This window comes from Diplotaxodon limnothrissa, linkage group LG2 (genome assembly GCF_057381915.1).
Source record: "Diplotaxodon limnothrissa isolate DT_005_m linkage group LG2, D_limnothrissa_male_GT1.1, whole genome shotgun sequence".
Taxonomy (NCBI): domain Eukaryota; kingdom Metazoa; phylum Chordata; class Actinopteri; order Cichliformes; family Cichlidae; genus Diplotaxodon; species Diplotaxodon limnothrissa.
In genome coordinates, this window is record NC_140597.1 from 32,499,911 (window position 1) to 32,518,314 (window position 18,404).

The 18,404-nt window shown below is 39.5% G+C and overlaps 1 protein-coding gene and 2 pseudogenes across 7 annotated transcripts in view; all 3 read left to right on the forward strand.

The window, feature by feature from the left end:
• LOC146638834 (protocadherin gamma-A11-like) overlaps nucleotides 1-18,404 on the forward strand; it is a 227,557-nt gene that overhangs the window by 165,898 nt on the left and 43,255 nt on the right. Inside the window, exon 1 of one of the 7 annotated variants that reach the window (XM_085362587.1) lies at nucleotides 383-2,791. The exons of the other annotated variants lie outside the window; for them this stretch is intronic. Within the exon in view, the coding sequence (XP_085218713.1) occupies nucleotides 407-2,791 (2,385 nt within the window). The 5' untranslated portion in view covers nucleotides 383-406. Of the gene's footprint in view, nucleotides 1-382; nucleotides 2,792-18,404 lie in introns of those variants that run through there. 7 annotated transcript variants of the gene reach the window in all.
• LOC146638869 (protocadherin gamma-A11 pseudogene) lies at nucleotides 3,160-5,577 on the forward strand (annotated as a pseudogene).
• On the forward strand, nucleotides 15,412-17,970 carry LOC146638870 (protocadherin gamma-C5 pseudogene; annotated as a pseudogene).

The following is an 18,404-nucleotide window of genomic DNA, read 5'->3' on the forward strand; positions in this document are numbered from 1 at the left end:
CAATCTTGTAATTCAGATATCTGTATTACTTTGAGTAAAATTTTTGAACCGTAAACTCTTCGAATGTTTCCCATATAGTAAATGTTTAGTTTTCATGTTTAGTATATGTATGTTATTTCATTTTGAACATTTAAAATGCAATGATAGTTCATGAACTCAAAGTGCCGCTGTTGCCCAGTCCGTTTCTATTTTAACGGCGACTCTTGTACCTCCCATCATGGCTTTATTTTAGAGAGAGAAAGAGGGAGAAGCAACCCTCATTGTCTACAGTTTACTGGACACAGGACGTCGTGTCTCTTTTATGTTTTGGGAATATGATTGAAAATCAGCTTTAACCTCTTCATTTGGAATTAAAAATCAATCGCATCCATACCTGCTTGTCATCGGGATATCTTCAGAGGGAACAATGGGAGGGCAAGTACTGTTGTTTTTCTCGGTCCTCTCTCTCAGCTCGGTACTCGGACAGGTCAGCTACTCGATTCCTGAAGAAATGTCGAAAGGCTCTCTAGTTGGAAACATGGCAAAAGATTTCGGCTTAGATGTTAGACGATTAAAATCGGGTAAAGCTCGTATTTTTTCTCCAGACACCGATGAATATTTTGAGCTGAATAACGGTAGAGGAGTCCTCCTCATCAAGAATAGGATCGACAGAGAGGCGCTCTGTGGGCAAACAACGCCTTGCGCTTTGCATTTTCAAATTATACTAGAAAATCCAATGGAATTTTACAGTGTGACAGTTGAGATAACAGATATTAACGATAACCCGCCGTCCTTTGAAAAGAATGACGTCAAATTTAAAATTAGCGAATCCGCAGTCCGTGGGGCTAAATTCATTTTAGATCGTGCCGTCGACCCTGATGTAGGCTTAAATGGACTGCAAACCTATAAACTTGAACCGTCAGGGAATTTTGTGGTTAAATTGCATGATCAGGCAGATGGAACGAATAACGTTGAAATGATCTTAGACAAACCTCTTGACAGAGAAAAACATGAACACTTGTCTCTGATACTGACGGCGCTGGATGGGGGAGAGCCGCAGATGACAGGAACAATGCAGATTCTAATCACTGTTTTAGACGTAAATGACAATGCTCCCGTCTTTACGCAGTCAATTTATGAAGCTTCGATAAGAGAAAATTTGGCAGTCGGAACTACTGTAATGAGAGTTACAGCAACAGATGCGGATCATGGGTCTAACGGTAGAATAACTTATTCAATTTCCAGTATATTAGACAATGCCCGTGGTTTATTTGAAGTAAACGGTGAAAGTGGTGAAATTCGGCTTATAGGAAATGTTGACTATGAAAAAGCTCGAACATTTCAGATAAACATTCGTGCAAGTGATGACGGAGGACTAGTTGACTCGTGTAAAGTGAAGATTGACGTGATTGATATGAATGACAATAAACCTGATATTCATATCATGTCTAAATCGAATGTAATAACAGAAGACGCAAAGCCCGGTACTACGGTCACAATGATTCATGCTAAGGATGCAGATTCAGGTGAAAATGGAAAGGTCCAGTGCACAATGAATGAAAATATTCCTTTTGTGATGAAGTCTACAACCAGTGATTTCTATAGTTTGATGACAGACAGTGATTTAGACAGAGAGAGAGCCTCTGAGTATAACATCACCGTGACCTGCTCTGATGAGGGAGTGCCCTCCCTCTCCAGCAGCGTCACTCTCACCTTACAGATCTCAGACGTTAATGATAACGCACCTGTCTTTGAGAGGAGCTCATATGAGGCCTACATTGTAGAAAACAACACACCAGGTCTCTCTATATTCACAGTCAAAGCCACAGACGCTGACTGGAACCAGAATGCCCGTGTTTCTTACATACTGGAGGACTCCTCCGTTAACGGAGTGCCAGTCTCCTCATATGTGTCCGTTAGTGCTGATAGTGGAGTCATCCATGCAGTGCGCTCTTTTGACTACGAGCAGATCAAAGATTTCCACTTCCGCGTAAGAGCGCAGGATGGAGGCTCTCCTCCACTCAGCAGCAACGTGACTGTGAAAGTAATGATCCGGGACCAGAACGACAACCCCCCTCAGGTTCTGTACCCAGTCCAGACTGGTGGCTCTCTGGTGGCTGAAATGGTGCCTCGTTCAGCAGATGTGGGCTATCTGGTGACTAAAGTGGTGGCTGTTGATGTGGACTCTGGACAGAATGCCTGGCTCTCCTATAAACTGCAGAAAGCCACAGACAGGGCGCTGTTTGAAGTGGGCTTACAGAATGGAGAAATCAGAACTATCCGCCAAGTCACTGATAAAGATGCTGTCAAACAAAGACTGACTGTTATAGTGGAGGACAACGGGCAGCCCTCTCGTTCAGCTACAGTCGTTGTTAACGTGGCGGTGGCGGACAGCTTCCCTGAAGTGCTGTCGGAGTTCACTGAGTTGACACACGACAAGGAGTACAATGACAACCTGACTTTTTACTTAGTCTTGGCTCTGGCTGTAGTTTCCTTCCTCTTCATCACGTGTTTAGTGGTTATTATATCAGTCAAAATCTACAGGTGGAGACAGTCTCGCATCCTGTATCACTCCAGCCTGCCTGTCATTCCATATTATCCACCACGTTACTCAGACACTTTGGGGACAGGGACTCTGCCACATGTGTACAATTACGAGGTGTGCAGGACGACTGACTCCAGAAAGAGTGACTGTAAGTTCGGCAGAGCTGGTAGTCAGAACGTGCTGATAATGGACCCCAGTTCTACAGGAACGATGCAGCGGATACAGAGTGAAAAGAGCATCCTGGATGAACCAGACTCTCCTCTAGAGGTTAGAATTATTATTACAATACTTTATATAATGTCCAGTACCTTGGACAGAGACACAACATCTGTCTGTCTGTCTGTCTGTCTGTCTGTCTGTCTGTCTGTCTGTCTATCTATCTATCTATCTATCTATCTATTTCTGCATTTCCCTTTTATGTCCCTAAGTGCCGCTGTTGGTTAGTATCACTAAAATCAGAGCTTTTTTTCTAGTCGAGGTCCTCCCTCGCCATTCTGTTGCTTTATTCGGAGCTAGACTGACAAACCACACTCCCCGTACTCAGTTGTTAACTTGTGACCAAATATTTGGTCCGTTTTCCCACCGTGTTTTTTTTCTCTTTTCCTCATTCAGATATTGTGAACAATTTCGTCACTATGGGTGTTTTTTGTTATTTCGCCGAAAAGAAAATTGCTTCATTGTTGCCGCTGCTTGTCTGCATCTGCGTCGCAGAAATGGCTGTCGGTCAGGTCCGTTATTCTATACCAGAGGAGATGGCGACGGGCTCTGTTGTCGGGAATATAATTCAAGATCTAGGTTTGGATATTAAGCGATTGAAATCTGGGCGTGCTAGGATATTTACCGAGGACGACAGTGAGTACATTGGTCTGAATTCAGAAAAAGGGACTTTAGTAGTGGCTAAAAGGATAGACAGGGAAGAATTATGCAAGCAAGTGTCTCCGTGCTCTCTTCATTTCCAAATAATCCTTGAAAATCCAATGGAGCTACACAGAATCGATGTAGAGATTTTAGATATCAATGACAACGCTCCGTATTTTTCCAAGAAGGAATACAATTTCCAGGTTATTGAATCTGCCTCACCGGGGGCTCGTTATTCCTTAGAGAGTGCCAGTGACCCCGATGTAGCAATGAACACCATTCAAACGTACAAACTCAACCCTTCAGATAATTTCAAACTGAACGTTGTATCTCTTCCCGATGGTACAAAATATATTGAAATGGTTCTTCACACATCGCTTGATAGAGAAAAACAAGAAGAGCATAAATTAACTCTGACAGCATTTGATGGAGGTAATCCTCAGAAATCGGGTTCAGTCAAAATAAACGTCATTGTTCTGGATGCTAACGACAATGCGCCAGTATTCAGCCAGTCCGTTTACAGGGTTACCGTTCCTGAAAACGCACCGAAGGGCGCCGTTATTTTAAGAGTCAGTGCCTCTGATAATGATAAGGGAACAAATGAAGAGATAACATTTTCGTTCTCACAGCATACCAGCAGTGCATCTTCCCTGTTTATTATAGACCCCTACAGCGGAGAAATAAGTGTAACTGGTGTTTTAGATTATGAAAAAGCTAAACATTATGAAATAAACATTGAAGCCACGGACAAAGGGGGCCTTACAGACACAAGCAAGGTGCTAATTGAAGTGACCGACCTAAATGATAATGCCCCTATAATTAGCATCATTTCCCTCTCCAATGCAATGCCAGAAGATTCCCCTCTAAATACCGTCATAGCAATGATCAATATTAAAGATTTGGACTCGGGTAAAAATAGTCATGTTAGGTGTTATATTAGCCAAGATTTGCCTTTCAAAATCAAGTCCTCCGCACCTAATTTCTATAGTCTGATATCTGACGATATTTTGGATCGTGAAACAGTACCAGAATATAATATAACTATTACAGCAGTAGATGAGGGTTCCCCGCCTTTTTCCACAAACAAGAGTATTAATTTAAGAATATCGGACGTAAATGACCACGCACCAACGTTCCCGCAACAGTTTTTGACCGCTTTCGTCAATGAAAATAATTCACCTGGTATGTCACTCCTCACCGTCAAAGCCAGCGACATGGACTATGGAAGCAATGCGCGCATTTCGTATTTTCTTGAGGATAGTCAGCTGAATGGGATGTCAGCTTCTGCTTATTTTTCAGTGAATGTAGAGCGGGGGGAGATAGTTGCTGTGCGCTCCTTCGACTATGAGCAAACAAAAGAGTTCCATATTCGCGTAAAAGCGCAAGATGGAGGCTCTCCTCCACTCAGCAGCAACGTGACTGTGAAAATAATGATCCAGGACCAAAACGACAACCCCCCTCAGGTTCTGTACCCAGTCCAGACTGGTGGCTCTCTGGTGGCTGAAATGGTGCCTCGTTCAGCAGATGTGGGCTATCTGGTGACTAAAGTGGTGGCTGTTGATGTGGACTCTGGACAGAATGCCTGGCTCTCCTATAAACTGCAGAAAGCCACAGACAGGGCGCTGTTTGAAGTGGGCTTACAGAATGGAGAAATCAGAACTATTCGCCAAGTCACTGATAAAGATGCTGTCAAACAAAGACTGACTGTTATAGTGGAGGACAACGGGCAGCCCTCTCGTTCTGCTACAGTCATTGTTAACGTGGCGGTGGCGGACAGCTTCCCTGAAGTGCTGTCGGAGTTCACTGAGTTGACGCACGACAAGGAGTACAATAACAACCTGACTTTTTACTTAGTCTTGGCTCTGGCTGTAGTTTCCTTCCTCTTCATCACGTGTTTAGTGGTTATTATATCAGTCAGAATCTACAGGTGGAGACGCGAGAGGTTGTTTTATAAATCCAGCGGGAATCTTCCTGTTATTCCATACTATCCTCCCCTTTACGCAGACGTAAGCGGCACCGGTACGCTGAAGCAGGGGTTCAGTTATGAGGTCTATGGTACTACTGACTCTCGAATGAGTGATGTGAAGAACTCCCGACCCTTCAGCCAAAGCACTATGAGTATTGACCAAAGTGCTACCAGGACAGTTCAAAGGCATAAAACCGAGTCAGAGAATATACCCACGGTGAGGTCATAAATTCCTGAAAATCTATATTCACACACACACACACACACACACACACACACACACACACACACACACACACACACACCTATATATACACACACACACACACACACACACACACACACACACACACACACACACACACATTAGTTAGGTCACTGATCAGTCATTATTTTTATTATCTCATACTGTATTTATATCATCAAGTCTACTCAGTTTCAGTCCTTACTGTTCCAAAAGTAGTCTGCAGGTATCTATCTAAGTTAAGATTATAGACAGTTGTTCAGGGGTATAAAAATTAAAAAATGCAATAGGATGGTTCAGAAAATGTGAATTTAAAACTATACTGAATAAATTAGTTCATTAGTTCCCACCACAACTTACTATTTAGACATGCTTAACGGTGGATTTTTTTTTCTTTTCTTTTTTTTCTTGACTGGTATAGTCTACAAGCCTAAACAGATACTTTTCAGTTATTTTGAAAATGAATCAGTATTTTTTGTTACTGCACATTCTCTTATGCTGATTCATGCTCGGTACAAAGGGTGAACTTTTGTCTTTGCTTTATGACACTACAGTCATCTTATTGAATTAGTATTTCCATCTTGTTTTCATTGTTTCTTTATCATATTAATTATTTGTTAAATTTGTCATATAGTAGTGCTGGCAAATGTTTGCCTCATCTTGCAGTGAAACTTGATGTTATGTGCTGACGAAACACATAACAATGTGCTTTCCATGTTGAGACCTCTTACTCTGAAAAATGCAAAGAGGAGTTATAATGTGCTGTATGGCTATCAGAGATAGTCTTCTTACTATCTTGCCATAGTAAAATAAAAATAATTCAGGGCTTCATCCCTGCTAAAGCTTTGCTACAGATTGCTCTCACTGCGAAAAACACAACCATGCAGTGGACTACTTTTCAGTGACCTAGTTCCCTTCATAACAGTTTACAGGCGTGGGTTTTGGGCTGCACATGTTACAGCAGCAGTTGTGGTTGCAATACAAAAGCCAGGGTGGAATTCCTCTTGAATATAACAAAGTTAGTTCATTCAATTCAATAAATATGATCAAAGAATGATACAGTGTTTTGGGGTTTAACTGTTTAAAATGTACTGCAGGTGTAAAGGGAACAGTCACAATTTATCCTAAGGAGGTTGAGAGGAGATGGAGAGAAAGAGAGAGGCAGGAGGGGGAAGGGAAGAAGCACGTGGTAACCGGCACAGTCTCATCATCCTCTGTGCAGCATTTGTGTTTGTGAAGCACAGCAGCCATTTTGGTCTGCAGCCCTCTTTGTCTGCTGTAAAAAGGTGAAAATAGAAAACTGAAACTATTATGTCAGGCTACATTTAAGTGCACTGTAAGTAACACAGACAGAGAGACTGAAGTATGTAGAAAAAATAAGTAGAAAACCAGCAAAACCATAAAGCTAGAGATAAATGTTGTATAACAAACAACTAGAGGCTGAATCTGACTGAACAACAAATGCAGTTACACAGGACAACTGAACTAAATTATATTGAAATCTAATTAATCTGTAATTAATTATTCAGTATCTTGTGAGCATTACATAGCAACTGAGTGGATTTTCTTCTTTCCACATGATCCTATGTAAGTTTTTTTTTTTTTTAAATATGATAGTTCTGTGCTGTTTTGGCACAAATAACCCTGTTATTATTGCAGCGCCTGTCATGAGAAAAATAATAACTGACTTTTCTTTTCTCCACATTTGGTGAAAATTAGACTTCACTTTAGATGTAAGGTTCATAGTGCTTTTTTTTTTTAATATTCTGGTTATTGCATGAGTGGTGACTTACTATTGGCATAACGTAATTAAAGATAATCCTTCAGCAGTTCTGTTTGTTTCATGTTCTCCACTTTTGAATGAAAGTTGTGGATCTTTATTGTCTGGTGTCTATAGTCTGTTTTGTTTTAAATATATATTGTTATTTATATATACTTATATCTTGAGGTCAGGGTTTGTGCATATAAAAATCCAAGTTCAAAAATCTCAAACCATGAGGTTAATTGTGTTAACCCACATACCCTCTGGAAGCAGTCTGCCATTATTATACGCCTACATCTGTGTCTGCTTTACCTGTTTTTAACTGTCTTTACTCCATTATGTCTTTCCTGTTTATGCTGGTGGCATTTTTCACTGAGTGCCATAAATTCTTTTGTCTCCTTAGGGGTCAAAGCTCACAGAAATGTCTTTGCAACCACTTAAATCATTCAATGAGTTTTATACCATTTACTAAATCCGTATGTTCTTTTATCCTTCTCCTTTTTAAGAACCCTCCCTTGAAGCTGCCATCAGCCATTTTAGAACCTTCAAACCTACACAAACCCTTGGTTATTACTTTGTTAAACTTCCTACTAGCCACAAAACTTTAATCACATGCAGAAGCTCTTGGTTCCCACAGATCTAAGCTGTTTCTATGTGTCCTGACTTCCTTGCCAGGCTGTCTGGTGAGCAGCTGTGTGCTCATGTTTATGCCTCTGGGGACTATCAACACATTGTGTGTTGTCTTTGAAGATGAGGATGTATATATTTAAGTCCCCTGTTGTATTTCTTTTACAGTATTGGCCAGATAGCTGAGATATTGGGGACTTATAAGTATGTCATAATATCCTTTGGGCAGACAGTGTAATATATTGAACATGATACTAACAGGGAAAAGATAAAAGCTACAGATCTCTCAAAAATAATGCTAAAAAAAACCCAGTGTGTTCTGTCCCTGTGAGAGAGTTCATTTATTGCTTAATGGAAGTATACACCTTTAAAATTTGCAGTATATGGGTAAGAAATTTGAGAAAATATATTAAAAAGCAAGCACACATAAAGTGTACATATATTTATTTTAACCATTCAAATTTAATTATTAACTTAAGTTAAAGTGGTGTGAAATTGTAGCTGGACGCCACTCTTTATCAGTTATTCTGTCTACAGCACTCTTTCATTTTCCTCCTGATCTCGTTTTCTGCATCCCTCCCCTCCCCCTCTCCAGCTGCACCACTCTGCTGCAGAGAGAGGAAAAAAGACACACAGAGAAAGGGAGAGGAAGATTGCTCAATGTAGGACATTTTGTCCAGTCTATAAAAAGGAATAACAAACCATTGGGTGTTTTTTCATCTCTGTGTTTGGCTGCTATGTTTGTGACAAGAATAAAAATCTCTTTTGTCCCACTTTTCTGCCAATTGCCAAGAGATTTGTTTGTACCCAGCAGTCTATAAATGTCTGCTTTATCTGAACATGTTATGAGTGTGAATGTGCACGTGTGTGAGAGCATCATTTCCCATCTCCTCTTCTGCTGGCTATTCATCCTCCATATTGTTTTTTCTAGCTCCTTTTTTTGCTATCCCTGTTAGGCTGCAGGAAGCAGGGTGGGATGCAAGTAAAGGAGGTGGGATGTGTTACCATAGCAACAAGCTGACTCACGGGCAGGACTGTACCATTTTTTATGATGCCACAGGGGTTCAGCAGCAGATGTACCCTCTGGTACTTACTGGCTTTTTAGATTTGTGGCTAGAATGAGCAAAGGAAACACCCCTGTTATGGGAAAATAGGTGCAGCATCCTCAGACCTTGGGTGGCTAATGATGGAGAAAGGGGAGGGAGATTGGGCTGTCATGGCTGTTTGTGATATTTTTTCTAATCTGTGCTACCCTGTGTGTTTTCTCACAACCCGTTTCAGCAAAATGTTGTCTCTGATGACTGTAATTCAACTGTGAATGACCCACTGAATGACCTGATTTCTATTTTATTTTTTTTGTATGGCTTTTTAAAAGGAACAACAGCATTTTGGTGTCCTTTTGTCATTTCTTTGTGCACTGGCTGAGCTGTTTTGTGTTTCTAAGCAACACTGATCATGTATTACTTCCTGAAATGTGTTCATATGCATAAATGGCAAGGTTATATAATGTACAGTTTAATGTATAATCCCAGTGTAATGAAAAGCAGTTTATGCTTTGCTTTGTCTTAGAAGCTCAGAGCTCCCCCGCTAAGATACTCATCACACATGTCAGATGTGACAAACATGGGGCACAGTGCAAAGAATCTCATTAATATGGCATGGATTTAGCTCGCCATCGCCTTGAGGCCCTCTGCTGTTGTTATGGGGGTAGTGGCAGTTTTTCCACCAGTGCAGTGGTGTGATTTGATTCCTTTGACCTATTATCCCTCAGTAATGATCACACTGGTGTTCCTATTTGGGCTAAAATGGTTGTTGTAGTATCCAAGCATGTATGTGCTTCTGTTGAAAGAGGTTAGCTGATTGTTTTACCTGTAAATTGTTTCATGAATACTGATCAAAATGGATATTTTAGCTAAAACTGCTGTGACAATGGTCTGTTTACTGTTATTACATATCCAACAGAGATTATTTTTATGTTATATCACCTGATTTATTTTCTGTTTTTTACAATAGTATCATCTGTTTTGGTTTTGATTTTTGTTAAACTAACAATATATATATACTTTAAGATTGTATCTGTGAATATCCCTTCTCTCTCCTTCACTTTCATACTCACATTGGATCTTTTTATTAATACATACTTCAAACTCTGAGTATTAGATTGATACCATGTTCCAGTCTTTTATCATTTAAGGTTACAGCCTCCTTAATGCTTAATACTGTTTGAAAATACGGCACTTATTTTTATACATTTTTAAGATGGTATGAGGAAAACTTGTATCATGCTTTGTATTTGTTTTCTTTTTTCTGTCTTTTGATGTTTGGTACAGTACATTGTGATGAGCATTTAATCATATCATTACTTCCCGTGTAGAAATTTAATAGTTTGTGCACACACAGAGCAGATAACACAGTCTATCTGAATAAATAGTTATTACACTGTTATTCACTGCACATCATTATAACACCAGTTTATAGTTAGTTAGTTAGTACGATTAGTACTTTATGACTCACCACACAATCTTTTCACCCTGTTTTTTTTTGGTTTTTTTTGTTTTTTTTGTTTTTTTTTTGTAATGGTAAGTATGCTGGTTACCGTTCTCCCCACAGCCAAACTCTGGATAAAGACACCAGTCTAACTGATATCTTGTCTCTCTTGTTTTTCTCTTTCATGTTTTCTTTCCACTCATTGCGCTGCGCTGTTCCTGTTTCCTACCTCAATCCTGTCAAATCATGACTCACCAAATAAGGTAAGAAATATTTTTTATTCTTCTTGTACACTATTGCCATCAAAGACATACATCAGTGCAAATTATTCTGATTAAACAAGCAGGACAGAGTACTGATGCACTCACACAGGCACATCTTTTCAATCACATACAAAAACAGACTTTAAACACAAAATGTAACAATAACTTATTTTGCTGCAGTGTCCAAACACCACATAAGCAGATAATCATTCTTTGTTTGTTTGTTTGTTTTTGGGGGGTTTTACAAGCAACACATCTCTTTGCATACCTCACAAAACATTTACCTCCACTGATTCAATCAGGCATCCATGGATGTGGCTTTTGTGACATCTGAGCACGTGTGACGGTGTGACTGGTTTATTGCTTAAGTAGGTTATCAATAAAACATAATTTGATTGTTGACTGGGGGCAAACACTTAATTACATTAATGCGCTCATAATTTAAGATCTCACTATAGATTAGTAAGCCATCAGCTCCGTTATAGATTTTAAAGGCCTCAAAGTGTTTTACATTTAAATAGGATATTTGTGTAAGCTCAGTATCTCTCACTGTAAACAAGTTAATTTGGTTTAAGGAATGTATTAGCAGGGAAGACCAGCTGCTACAGATCTCATGCCAGAATGAAGGTGCACGGATTATGCTGTCCAGTACCAAGAACTTTAGTTACTGGATTGATACTCTGGACCATCAACCACTATATAAATAAGAAACCATTGCATCATAGTGATTAAATAGGATATTGCAATCCAAATGATGAAGTATAGCTCAAGTAATAGGACAATAACCTACTAATGATAGCAATGTCTGTCTGTTTAGAATGATCAATTATCACTAGCTTGTTTTCAGTATTCTATTACCAGAAATTCACTCAAACTTAGTTAGGAGATATCAAAATAAAGATCAATAAACTGTTCTGCTGATTCAGCGCCTGGAGTGGGTGTATTGGATTTTATTTCATGAGGTGTCCTGTTTATGTTGCATTACACAGATAGGTATGGCTTTTATCAAGCCTGCCTTATCCTCCTAGGACCTGGCGTCCACATATTTGGACAACACATTTTGGGTTATTTAGACCAAAATACTCAATTTTGCTCCACAAGGGTCTGATATTCACTTATGAGGACATTATATTGCTGCTGTTCGATCGAAATTTCATACGAATATCCTCATATGTGGATCTAATTTTTCCTAGAAACAAAAATCAGGTAAAAAAAAATATCTGGTAATTCTTTGTCTTTACATTCATCAGGTCCCAATCAGCCCAAATAGCGAAGAGAAATTAAAATTGCATCCCATGAAAGAGTTCGGGTCTTAGGAGGTTATAGAACGCAGGCTTGCCTCTCTTCTGATATAGAAGAGGGTCCAAAGTAAGAGAAATATGCCACAGGGTCACAAACTGTTCCCGCCAAAAGGACTATAAAGTTGTCACAACACCTGCCTACAAATAATTAAAGGTGCTGCTTTACAGTAATGGTATTTACATGACTTAATGCATTAAAAAGCATTATTTTTTTCATGTGGGGTCACATGATCTATCAGAGGGGCATGAATTAATAATATACTCACATATCTCTAAATGTCAGAACAATGCACTGATCAATACAACATGTAAAGGATTTTAGTCATGATTTCTAAATATTAATCATGTTCAAGTCTTCTTTGTTGTCAAATCTGCAGTTGATGGCATGAGTAAAAACAATTCAGCAGCAAATATCTGCATTTATTAATAATCTAGTTAATGTAATCCTGATTAACAAAGGATGAATAAAAATAATATGGTGTTTTAAGAGTGATTATTTAAAAATGGAAAATGGTCTCAGAAACCTGAATATACTGGGCTTTAATAGAATGTGTCTGCAACTCTAAGTATAGAGAAGTTCTGCAATAAGTATAAAAACATACAGTATCATGTTTTGACATAAGGAGAAGTGCCTTGGAAGATTCCACAGATGTATATTATTCACATTTGGTGATTTTTACTTTTTAAAAGTGTAAAGAAATGTTCATATATCGTTAGCTTCATAGCATAAGTGCCTAAGTCATTGACTTAGTCAAATGACTTAGGCAATTATGCTATGAAGCTAACGATATGTACATCTGAAACTACTATTGAAAATTACATATTATAGTGAACTCCAACTAAACAAAAAAAAACTTTGCATTAAAAACATTTAAGTTCTCAAATAAAAATAAAAACTACACTTCTGAAATAAAACAACTGAGCAGATGTCAGTGTTTTTCTTTTTGTTAAGTTTTTGTTTTTGTTGAAATTTGTCATTACAGTCCGAGATGCATGTGCTTTTTTAAGACTTTGTACATCTACATGCCAGTGAGTCAACTACCTTCAAAAAGTGTTGTATTATATTTGTAATAGTTGTTCTGAATAGCTTAAATCATACCTCTGTTAAATGCCCTCCATATTATTATACTTCAGAAGACTAAAAGTAAGAATGAAGCTACTGAGAACTAAGCTTAAATCTTAAGCTTAAATCAGTAAACAATAAACTGAAAGGAGAAACTTTGGAAACTAACGTAAAATAAATGGAATTGAAAACTTGAACTTTATTTCATTAAGCTACAGTTAGTTAATGTAGATTCATAGTAGTAGGTATACTACTACTGTCATTAGTCTTTCACTGGTATTATTTAATGAAACCTGAGGTAATATTTCCATATTTATATAGTGACTATATAGGAGAGTATCCAGCTTTCCATCCTGTGTGTGATGTAGAAACTGATCCATTGATCAGCATTAGCTGTGTACTGTGTGCTGGACAGTGAACACATGGAATATGGGGATTTTTAAGAGTGATTTCATTTGCAGAACTTTGCTTCCAGTTGTGTAAATCACAATTTCACTTTTAATAAATGTCCTTGCAGATTTGATTCAATAACTTGAATTTACTAGCAGCTTAATACCAACCACAATAATTTAACTTTTGTTGAACAAGAACTGGTTTCAGAATTTTTAAGTTATCTTATGTCTCCGAGCCTTGGTTTTGCCCCATGACTAAATACCATAATATTAATATAACATTTAATACTTTATGTGGCCAGATATTTTTTAAATAAACATCTAACCATACATTTTAAGCTTTTTATTTTACTGTTCTTTCACCTTTTATGTTTATGTTTACATTTATTTATTTATATAGGACATTTTATTACAACAGTAGTGTTAGCCAAAGTGCTGTACAAAGATACAAATTACAGGTTAAAATGACTTAAAATATTGATACTAAGTGACAAGTATCAGATAACATCAATGCCAAATAACAGTTAGCCAAAAAACACACACACATGTAGATAATGTGTGCTGTAAACACACATTATCTACATGTGTGTTTACAGCAGTAAAATTTCATGGGTTGTGCTTGTGACGCAGTCTAGTCCTGTGTATTTTTGTGTACAGCTGAAAAAAATATCGAGTAGGCTGAGGTTTTATTTTCCAGGCCCGTCTTCAGTGGGAGCCTTGTAAGCTGGCTGTCTCTTCAGCAGCATGCAGCAGCAGCAGTTGGCCGCCTGTGTGGCGCTGTCCACACTGGTGGTGCTGAAAATAGCTCCAAAGAGCTCCCCCTCCTCCTTCTCTCTCACACTGACTCTCTACATCTCCCTCTGTCGCCCACTTCTTATTAGAGAACACGACTACTTCCAATACTACAGCTTTACTCTTTCTTGTTTTTCGTATCTGTAGGTATTTTTAATTGATGTGTTTGCAGTTTTTGTTAAGTTTTGTACAATATTTAATATTGAGGGTTGTATTTTAAGCGCATAATGGCTATTTTCAGTAAAGGGATGGCGCACATAGATAGGGATGTCTATAAAAATCTCTAAAATTATTTGTGAATAGTTTTAAGTGTAGTATGAGTGTAGCATGATGCTCGCTCTCTATTAGTGTGTGTGAGAGAGAGAGGATCAGGCTGTGTTCATATGGTGAGACAGAGAGAGAGAGAGAGCGGCTTCCCACGTCATCAACGCTCTCCTCCCCTCGCACTTGCTCTACCGACCTCCATACGGGTATTTTACGTTGGCTGCCGTCAGAATTATTTCTCTGAGGCGTGAGTTACTGTCTGCAGGCTGCACTAGCTTGCTCTGGCCACAGGAAGGCAACGAAGAGCCTTGTCTGCCACAAAAGCTAGTGCATGCAGGCAGGTACATACAGGCAAGATGATTAACAAGAGTAAGATACATGTATCAATGGATTAATGCAAATCATTATATTAATAATTTTGAAGTGATCACTCACTGAGTAGCTCCGATGACGCTATACATATTCATCTATCAGCTATTAATAATAGCATAAAAAGATAGAAATATAATCACTGGATTATGTAGAATTATATTTATAGCCCCCAAAAAACATTGTAAAGATGACTGCAGATGCTGGATATACGGTTTCATTCATAGTAACTAACGATGTTTGATAATGTGTTTAATAATGGGAAATTCGATTATTTTTTTGTGGCTCTTGCTTTTGCGTCACTCCTTTGAAGATGTTCAGTGATGCCATGATTGGTGGAAATAGCTGTACTGCTCCCACCAATGAAATCCCGAGCTGTACAAAGAGATCTACTCCGTCTCACCGAGTAGCATCACCCTCTTAACCGTTACAATGTTCTGCACTGGAGGGGGAGGATGCATATCCAGACACAAAGCATGACTTTCACTGTTATGTCTGAGGACGCATCTACCTTGGATTATAAACCTTCTATACTTAATCGGTCGAAAAGTTGGGACTGGAGTGAAAAGATATGGGATATACTGAACGTGAAATGATGTGGAACAGATTACCGACATGGCAGGTGTTTTTGTGGTGGCATCATTTCTTTCTTTTATGGACTACAATAGACGGACAGACTCGCTACAGCATACCAGAAGAACTGAAACAGGGCTCTGTGGTAGGAAATATAGCCAAAGATTTGGGTTTGGTTGTGTCTGAACTGCATAGGCGTAAATTGCGGTTAACCTCGGAAGCTGGTAAGCAGTATTTTAGTGTGGACTTGGGGAAGGGAGAACTGGTGGTCACCGATAGAATAGATAGGGAGGAAATGTGTGGGCAAAAACCATCGTGTTTATTGCCTCTGGAACTAGTTATTGATAACCCTCTACAGCTGCACAGAGTCGAAATTGAAATACAGGACACCAATGATAATTCTCCTAGTTTTCTTACAAAAGAAAAGGTGGTAAAAATTGCAGAGCTGGTAAATCCAGGTGCTCGATTTCCTTTAGAAAGTGCGCAGGATCCCGATGTCGGCGTTAATTCTGTGCGTTCTTACATGCTAACCAAAAACGACAATTTCAAACTGACTGTTAAAAATCACAAGGACGGAAGGAAGATCCCTGAATTAGTGCTTGAAAAACCTCTTGATCGAGAAAAGATGCCTGTACATAATCTCATCCTCACCGCTGTAGATGGTGGAGATCCGGTGCGTTCAGGGACATCTGAAATTACAGTTATAGTACTTGACATCAATGACAATGCGCCCCAGTTTGAAAAACAAGTGTATGAGACTAATGTTAGTGAGAAAGCAACACCCGGGACTGAAATACTGCACGTTAAGGCCACGGATGCAGACGAAGGAGTAAATGGAGAAATCGAATATTTTTTTGCAGAACAAACATCGGATTTGATTTTATCGTTATTTGCCATTGAATCTTCTACTGGAACTATAGTTGTTAGAGGAAATTTAGACCATGAAACAAACTCTTTACATAGATTTGATATTACTGCCAAAGACAAAGGAAATCCTCAGATGGATGGGCACTGTGGGATCGAAATTAAAATACTTGACATTAACGACAATAATCCTGAAATCATTGTTACATCTTTAACATCGCCTGTTCCAGAAGACTCTGCAGTAGGGACAGTTATTGCATTAATAAGTGCAAAAGACCCAGATTCTGGTGACAATGGCAAAGTTTTACTGACCTTATCCCCCAAATCTCCCTTTAAGTTAAACCCTTCCGTTTCTAACCATTATTCATTAGTGACAAATGGGCGACTTGACCGTGAAAAAAACGCCCAATATAGAGTTAAAATAAGTGCTTCTGACTCAGGAAACCCCGCATTAACAAGTGAAAAAATAATACTCGTTGAATTGTCAGATGTAAATGACAACCCACCAATTTTCTCCAAGCCCTCTTATCTCATTTATGTAAAAGAAAACCATCCTCCTGGGAAAATTTTGTGCTCTGTGTCCGCAACTGATCCTGATGCCGGTGAAAACGCAAAGGTCTCTTACTCTATACTGGACTCTAAAGTGCAGGATGTTTCTGTCTCATCGTATGTTTACATTAACTCAGATAACGGCAGCATCTACAGCATGCACTCGTTCGACTATGAGAAACTGAAGGTGTTTCAGATTCAGGTCCAGGCAAAGGATCAGGGCTCTCCGTCTCTCAGCAGCAACGCCACTGTCCATGTTTTTATCCTGGACCAGAACGACAATGCCCCCGCTGTTATTTACCCCTCCTCCGCTGCCATGGGCTCCCTCTCTCATCAGAGGATGCCTCGCTCCGCGAAAGCGGGTCACCTGGTTACCAAGGTGACAGCCGTGGACGCTGACTCGGGCCATAACGCCTGGATCTCCTACAGACTGGCGGAGGCCACAGACGCCTCTCTCTTCACCGTCAATCTGTACACAGGGGAGGTGAGGACTAAACGCGCTGTGTCCGAGCAGGACGACTCCTCTCAGAGGCTGCTTATAGAGATCAAGGACGACGGGGAACCGATCCAGTCCTCCACAGTCACGGTGTCCATCATACTGGAGGACGGCCTCCATGAGCCCATCTCAGACCTCCGACATAAAGCGGCCGAGCCCAGCAAGAAAACTGGGAGAATCACCCTTTATTTGATTCTCTCTCTGGCCTCGGTGTCCGTGCTGTCTCTGGTCACTTTCCTCATCTTAGCGGTTAAATGCATCAGGAACAGCAGGAGCAGCAGCACGTGCTGCATGAGACGGACTGACTCTGATGATTACAAGAACCCCAACAGAAACCTGCAAATTCAGCTCAACACTGATGGACCTATAAAATACGTGGAGGTCCTGGGAGGAGACATGCTGTCTCAGAGTCAGTCCTTCAGGTCCTGTATGTCTCCAATGTCAGAGTACAGCGATTTCACTCTGATTAAACCCAGCAGCACCACAGACTTTAAGGAGGTGATCAGTGTTCTGGATGCGTCTTTACCCGACAGCACCTGGACCTTTGAGAGCCAGCAGGTGAGCATAGAGTATTAAAAGATGTGATAAGTAAAAATTTGAAATATCACTGAATTTAAGTTAAGTTTTGAATGAGTAAATAGCTTCTTGTAAACTTATAGACTGTACCAAATATTGTAGAAAACCAACGGTGATTTGTTTTTTCAGTCTACTAGCAACATTAGATGTAGGCTATGAGTTCTTTTGAACAGAATATGGATAATGCAAATCTAATATTCGTGGTTAGAGTAAACTCTTTCAATAAACCCTTAACAGTGCACAAAAGCTCTTCCAAATTGTTCGACGCTTATTGGAATGCATGCCCTGTTTGAAACACAAATACATTTTACACGTGGCACATGTGGTACAGACATGCAGTTAAATGGGATGCCCATTAATTACACATCTTCCACTGAATATCGTTGACTGGATTAATTGATAATGGAATAGTAGAAAAGCAACGGTGATTTTCT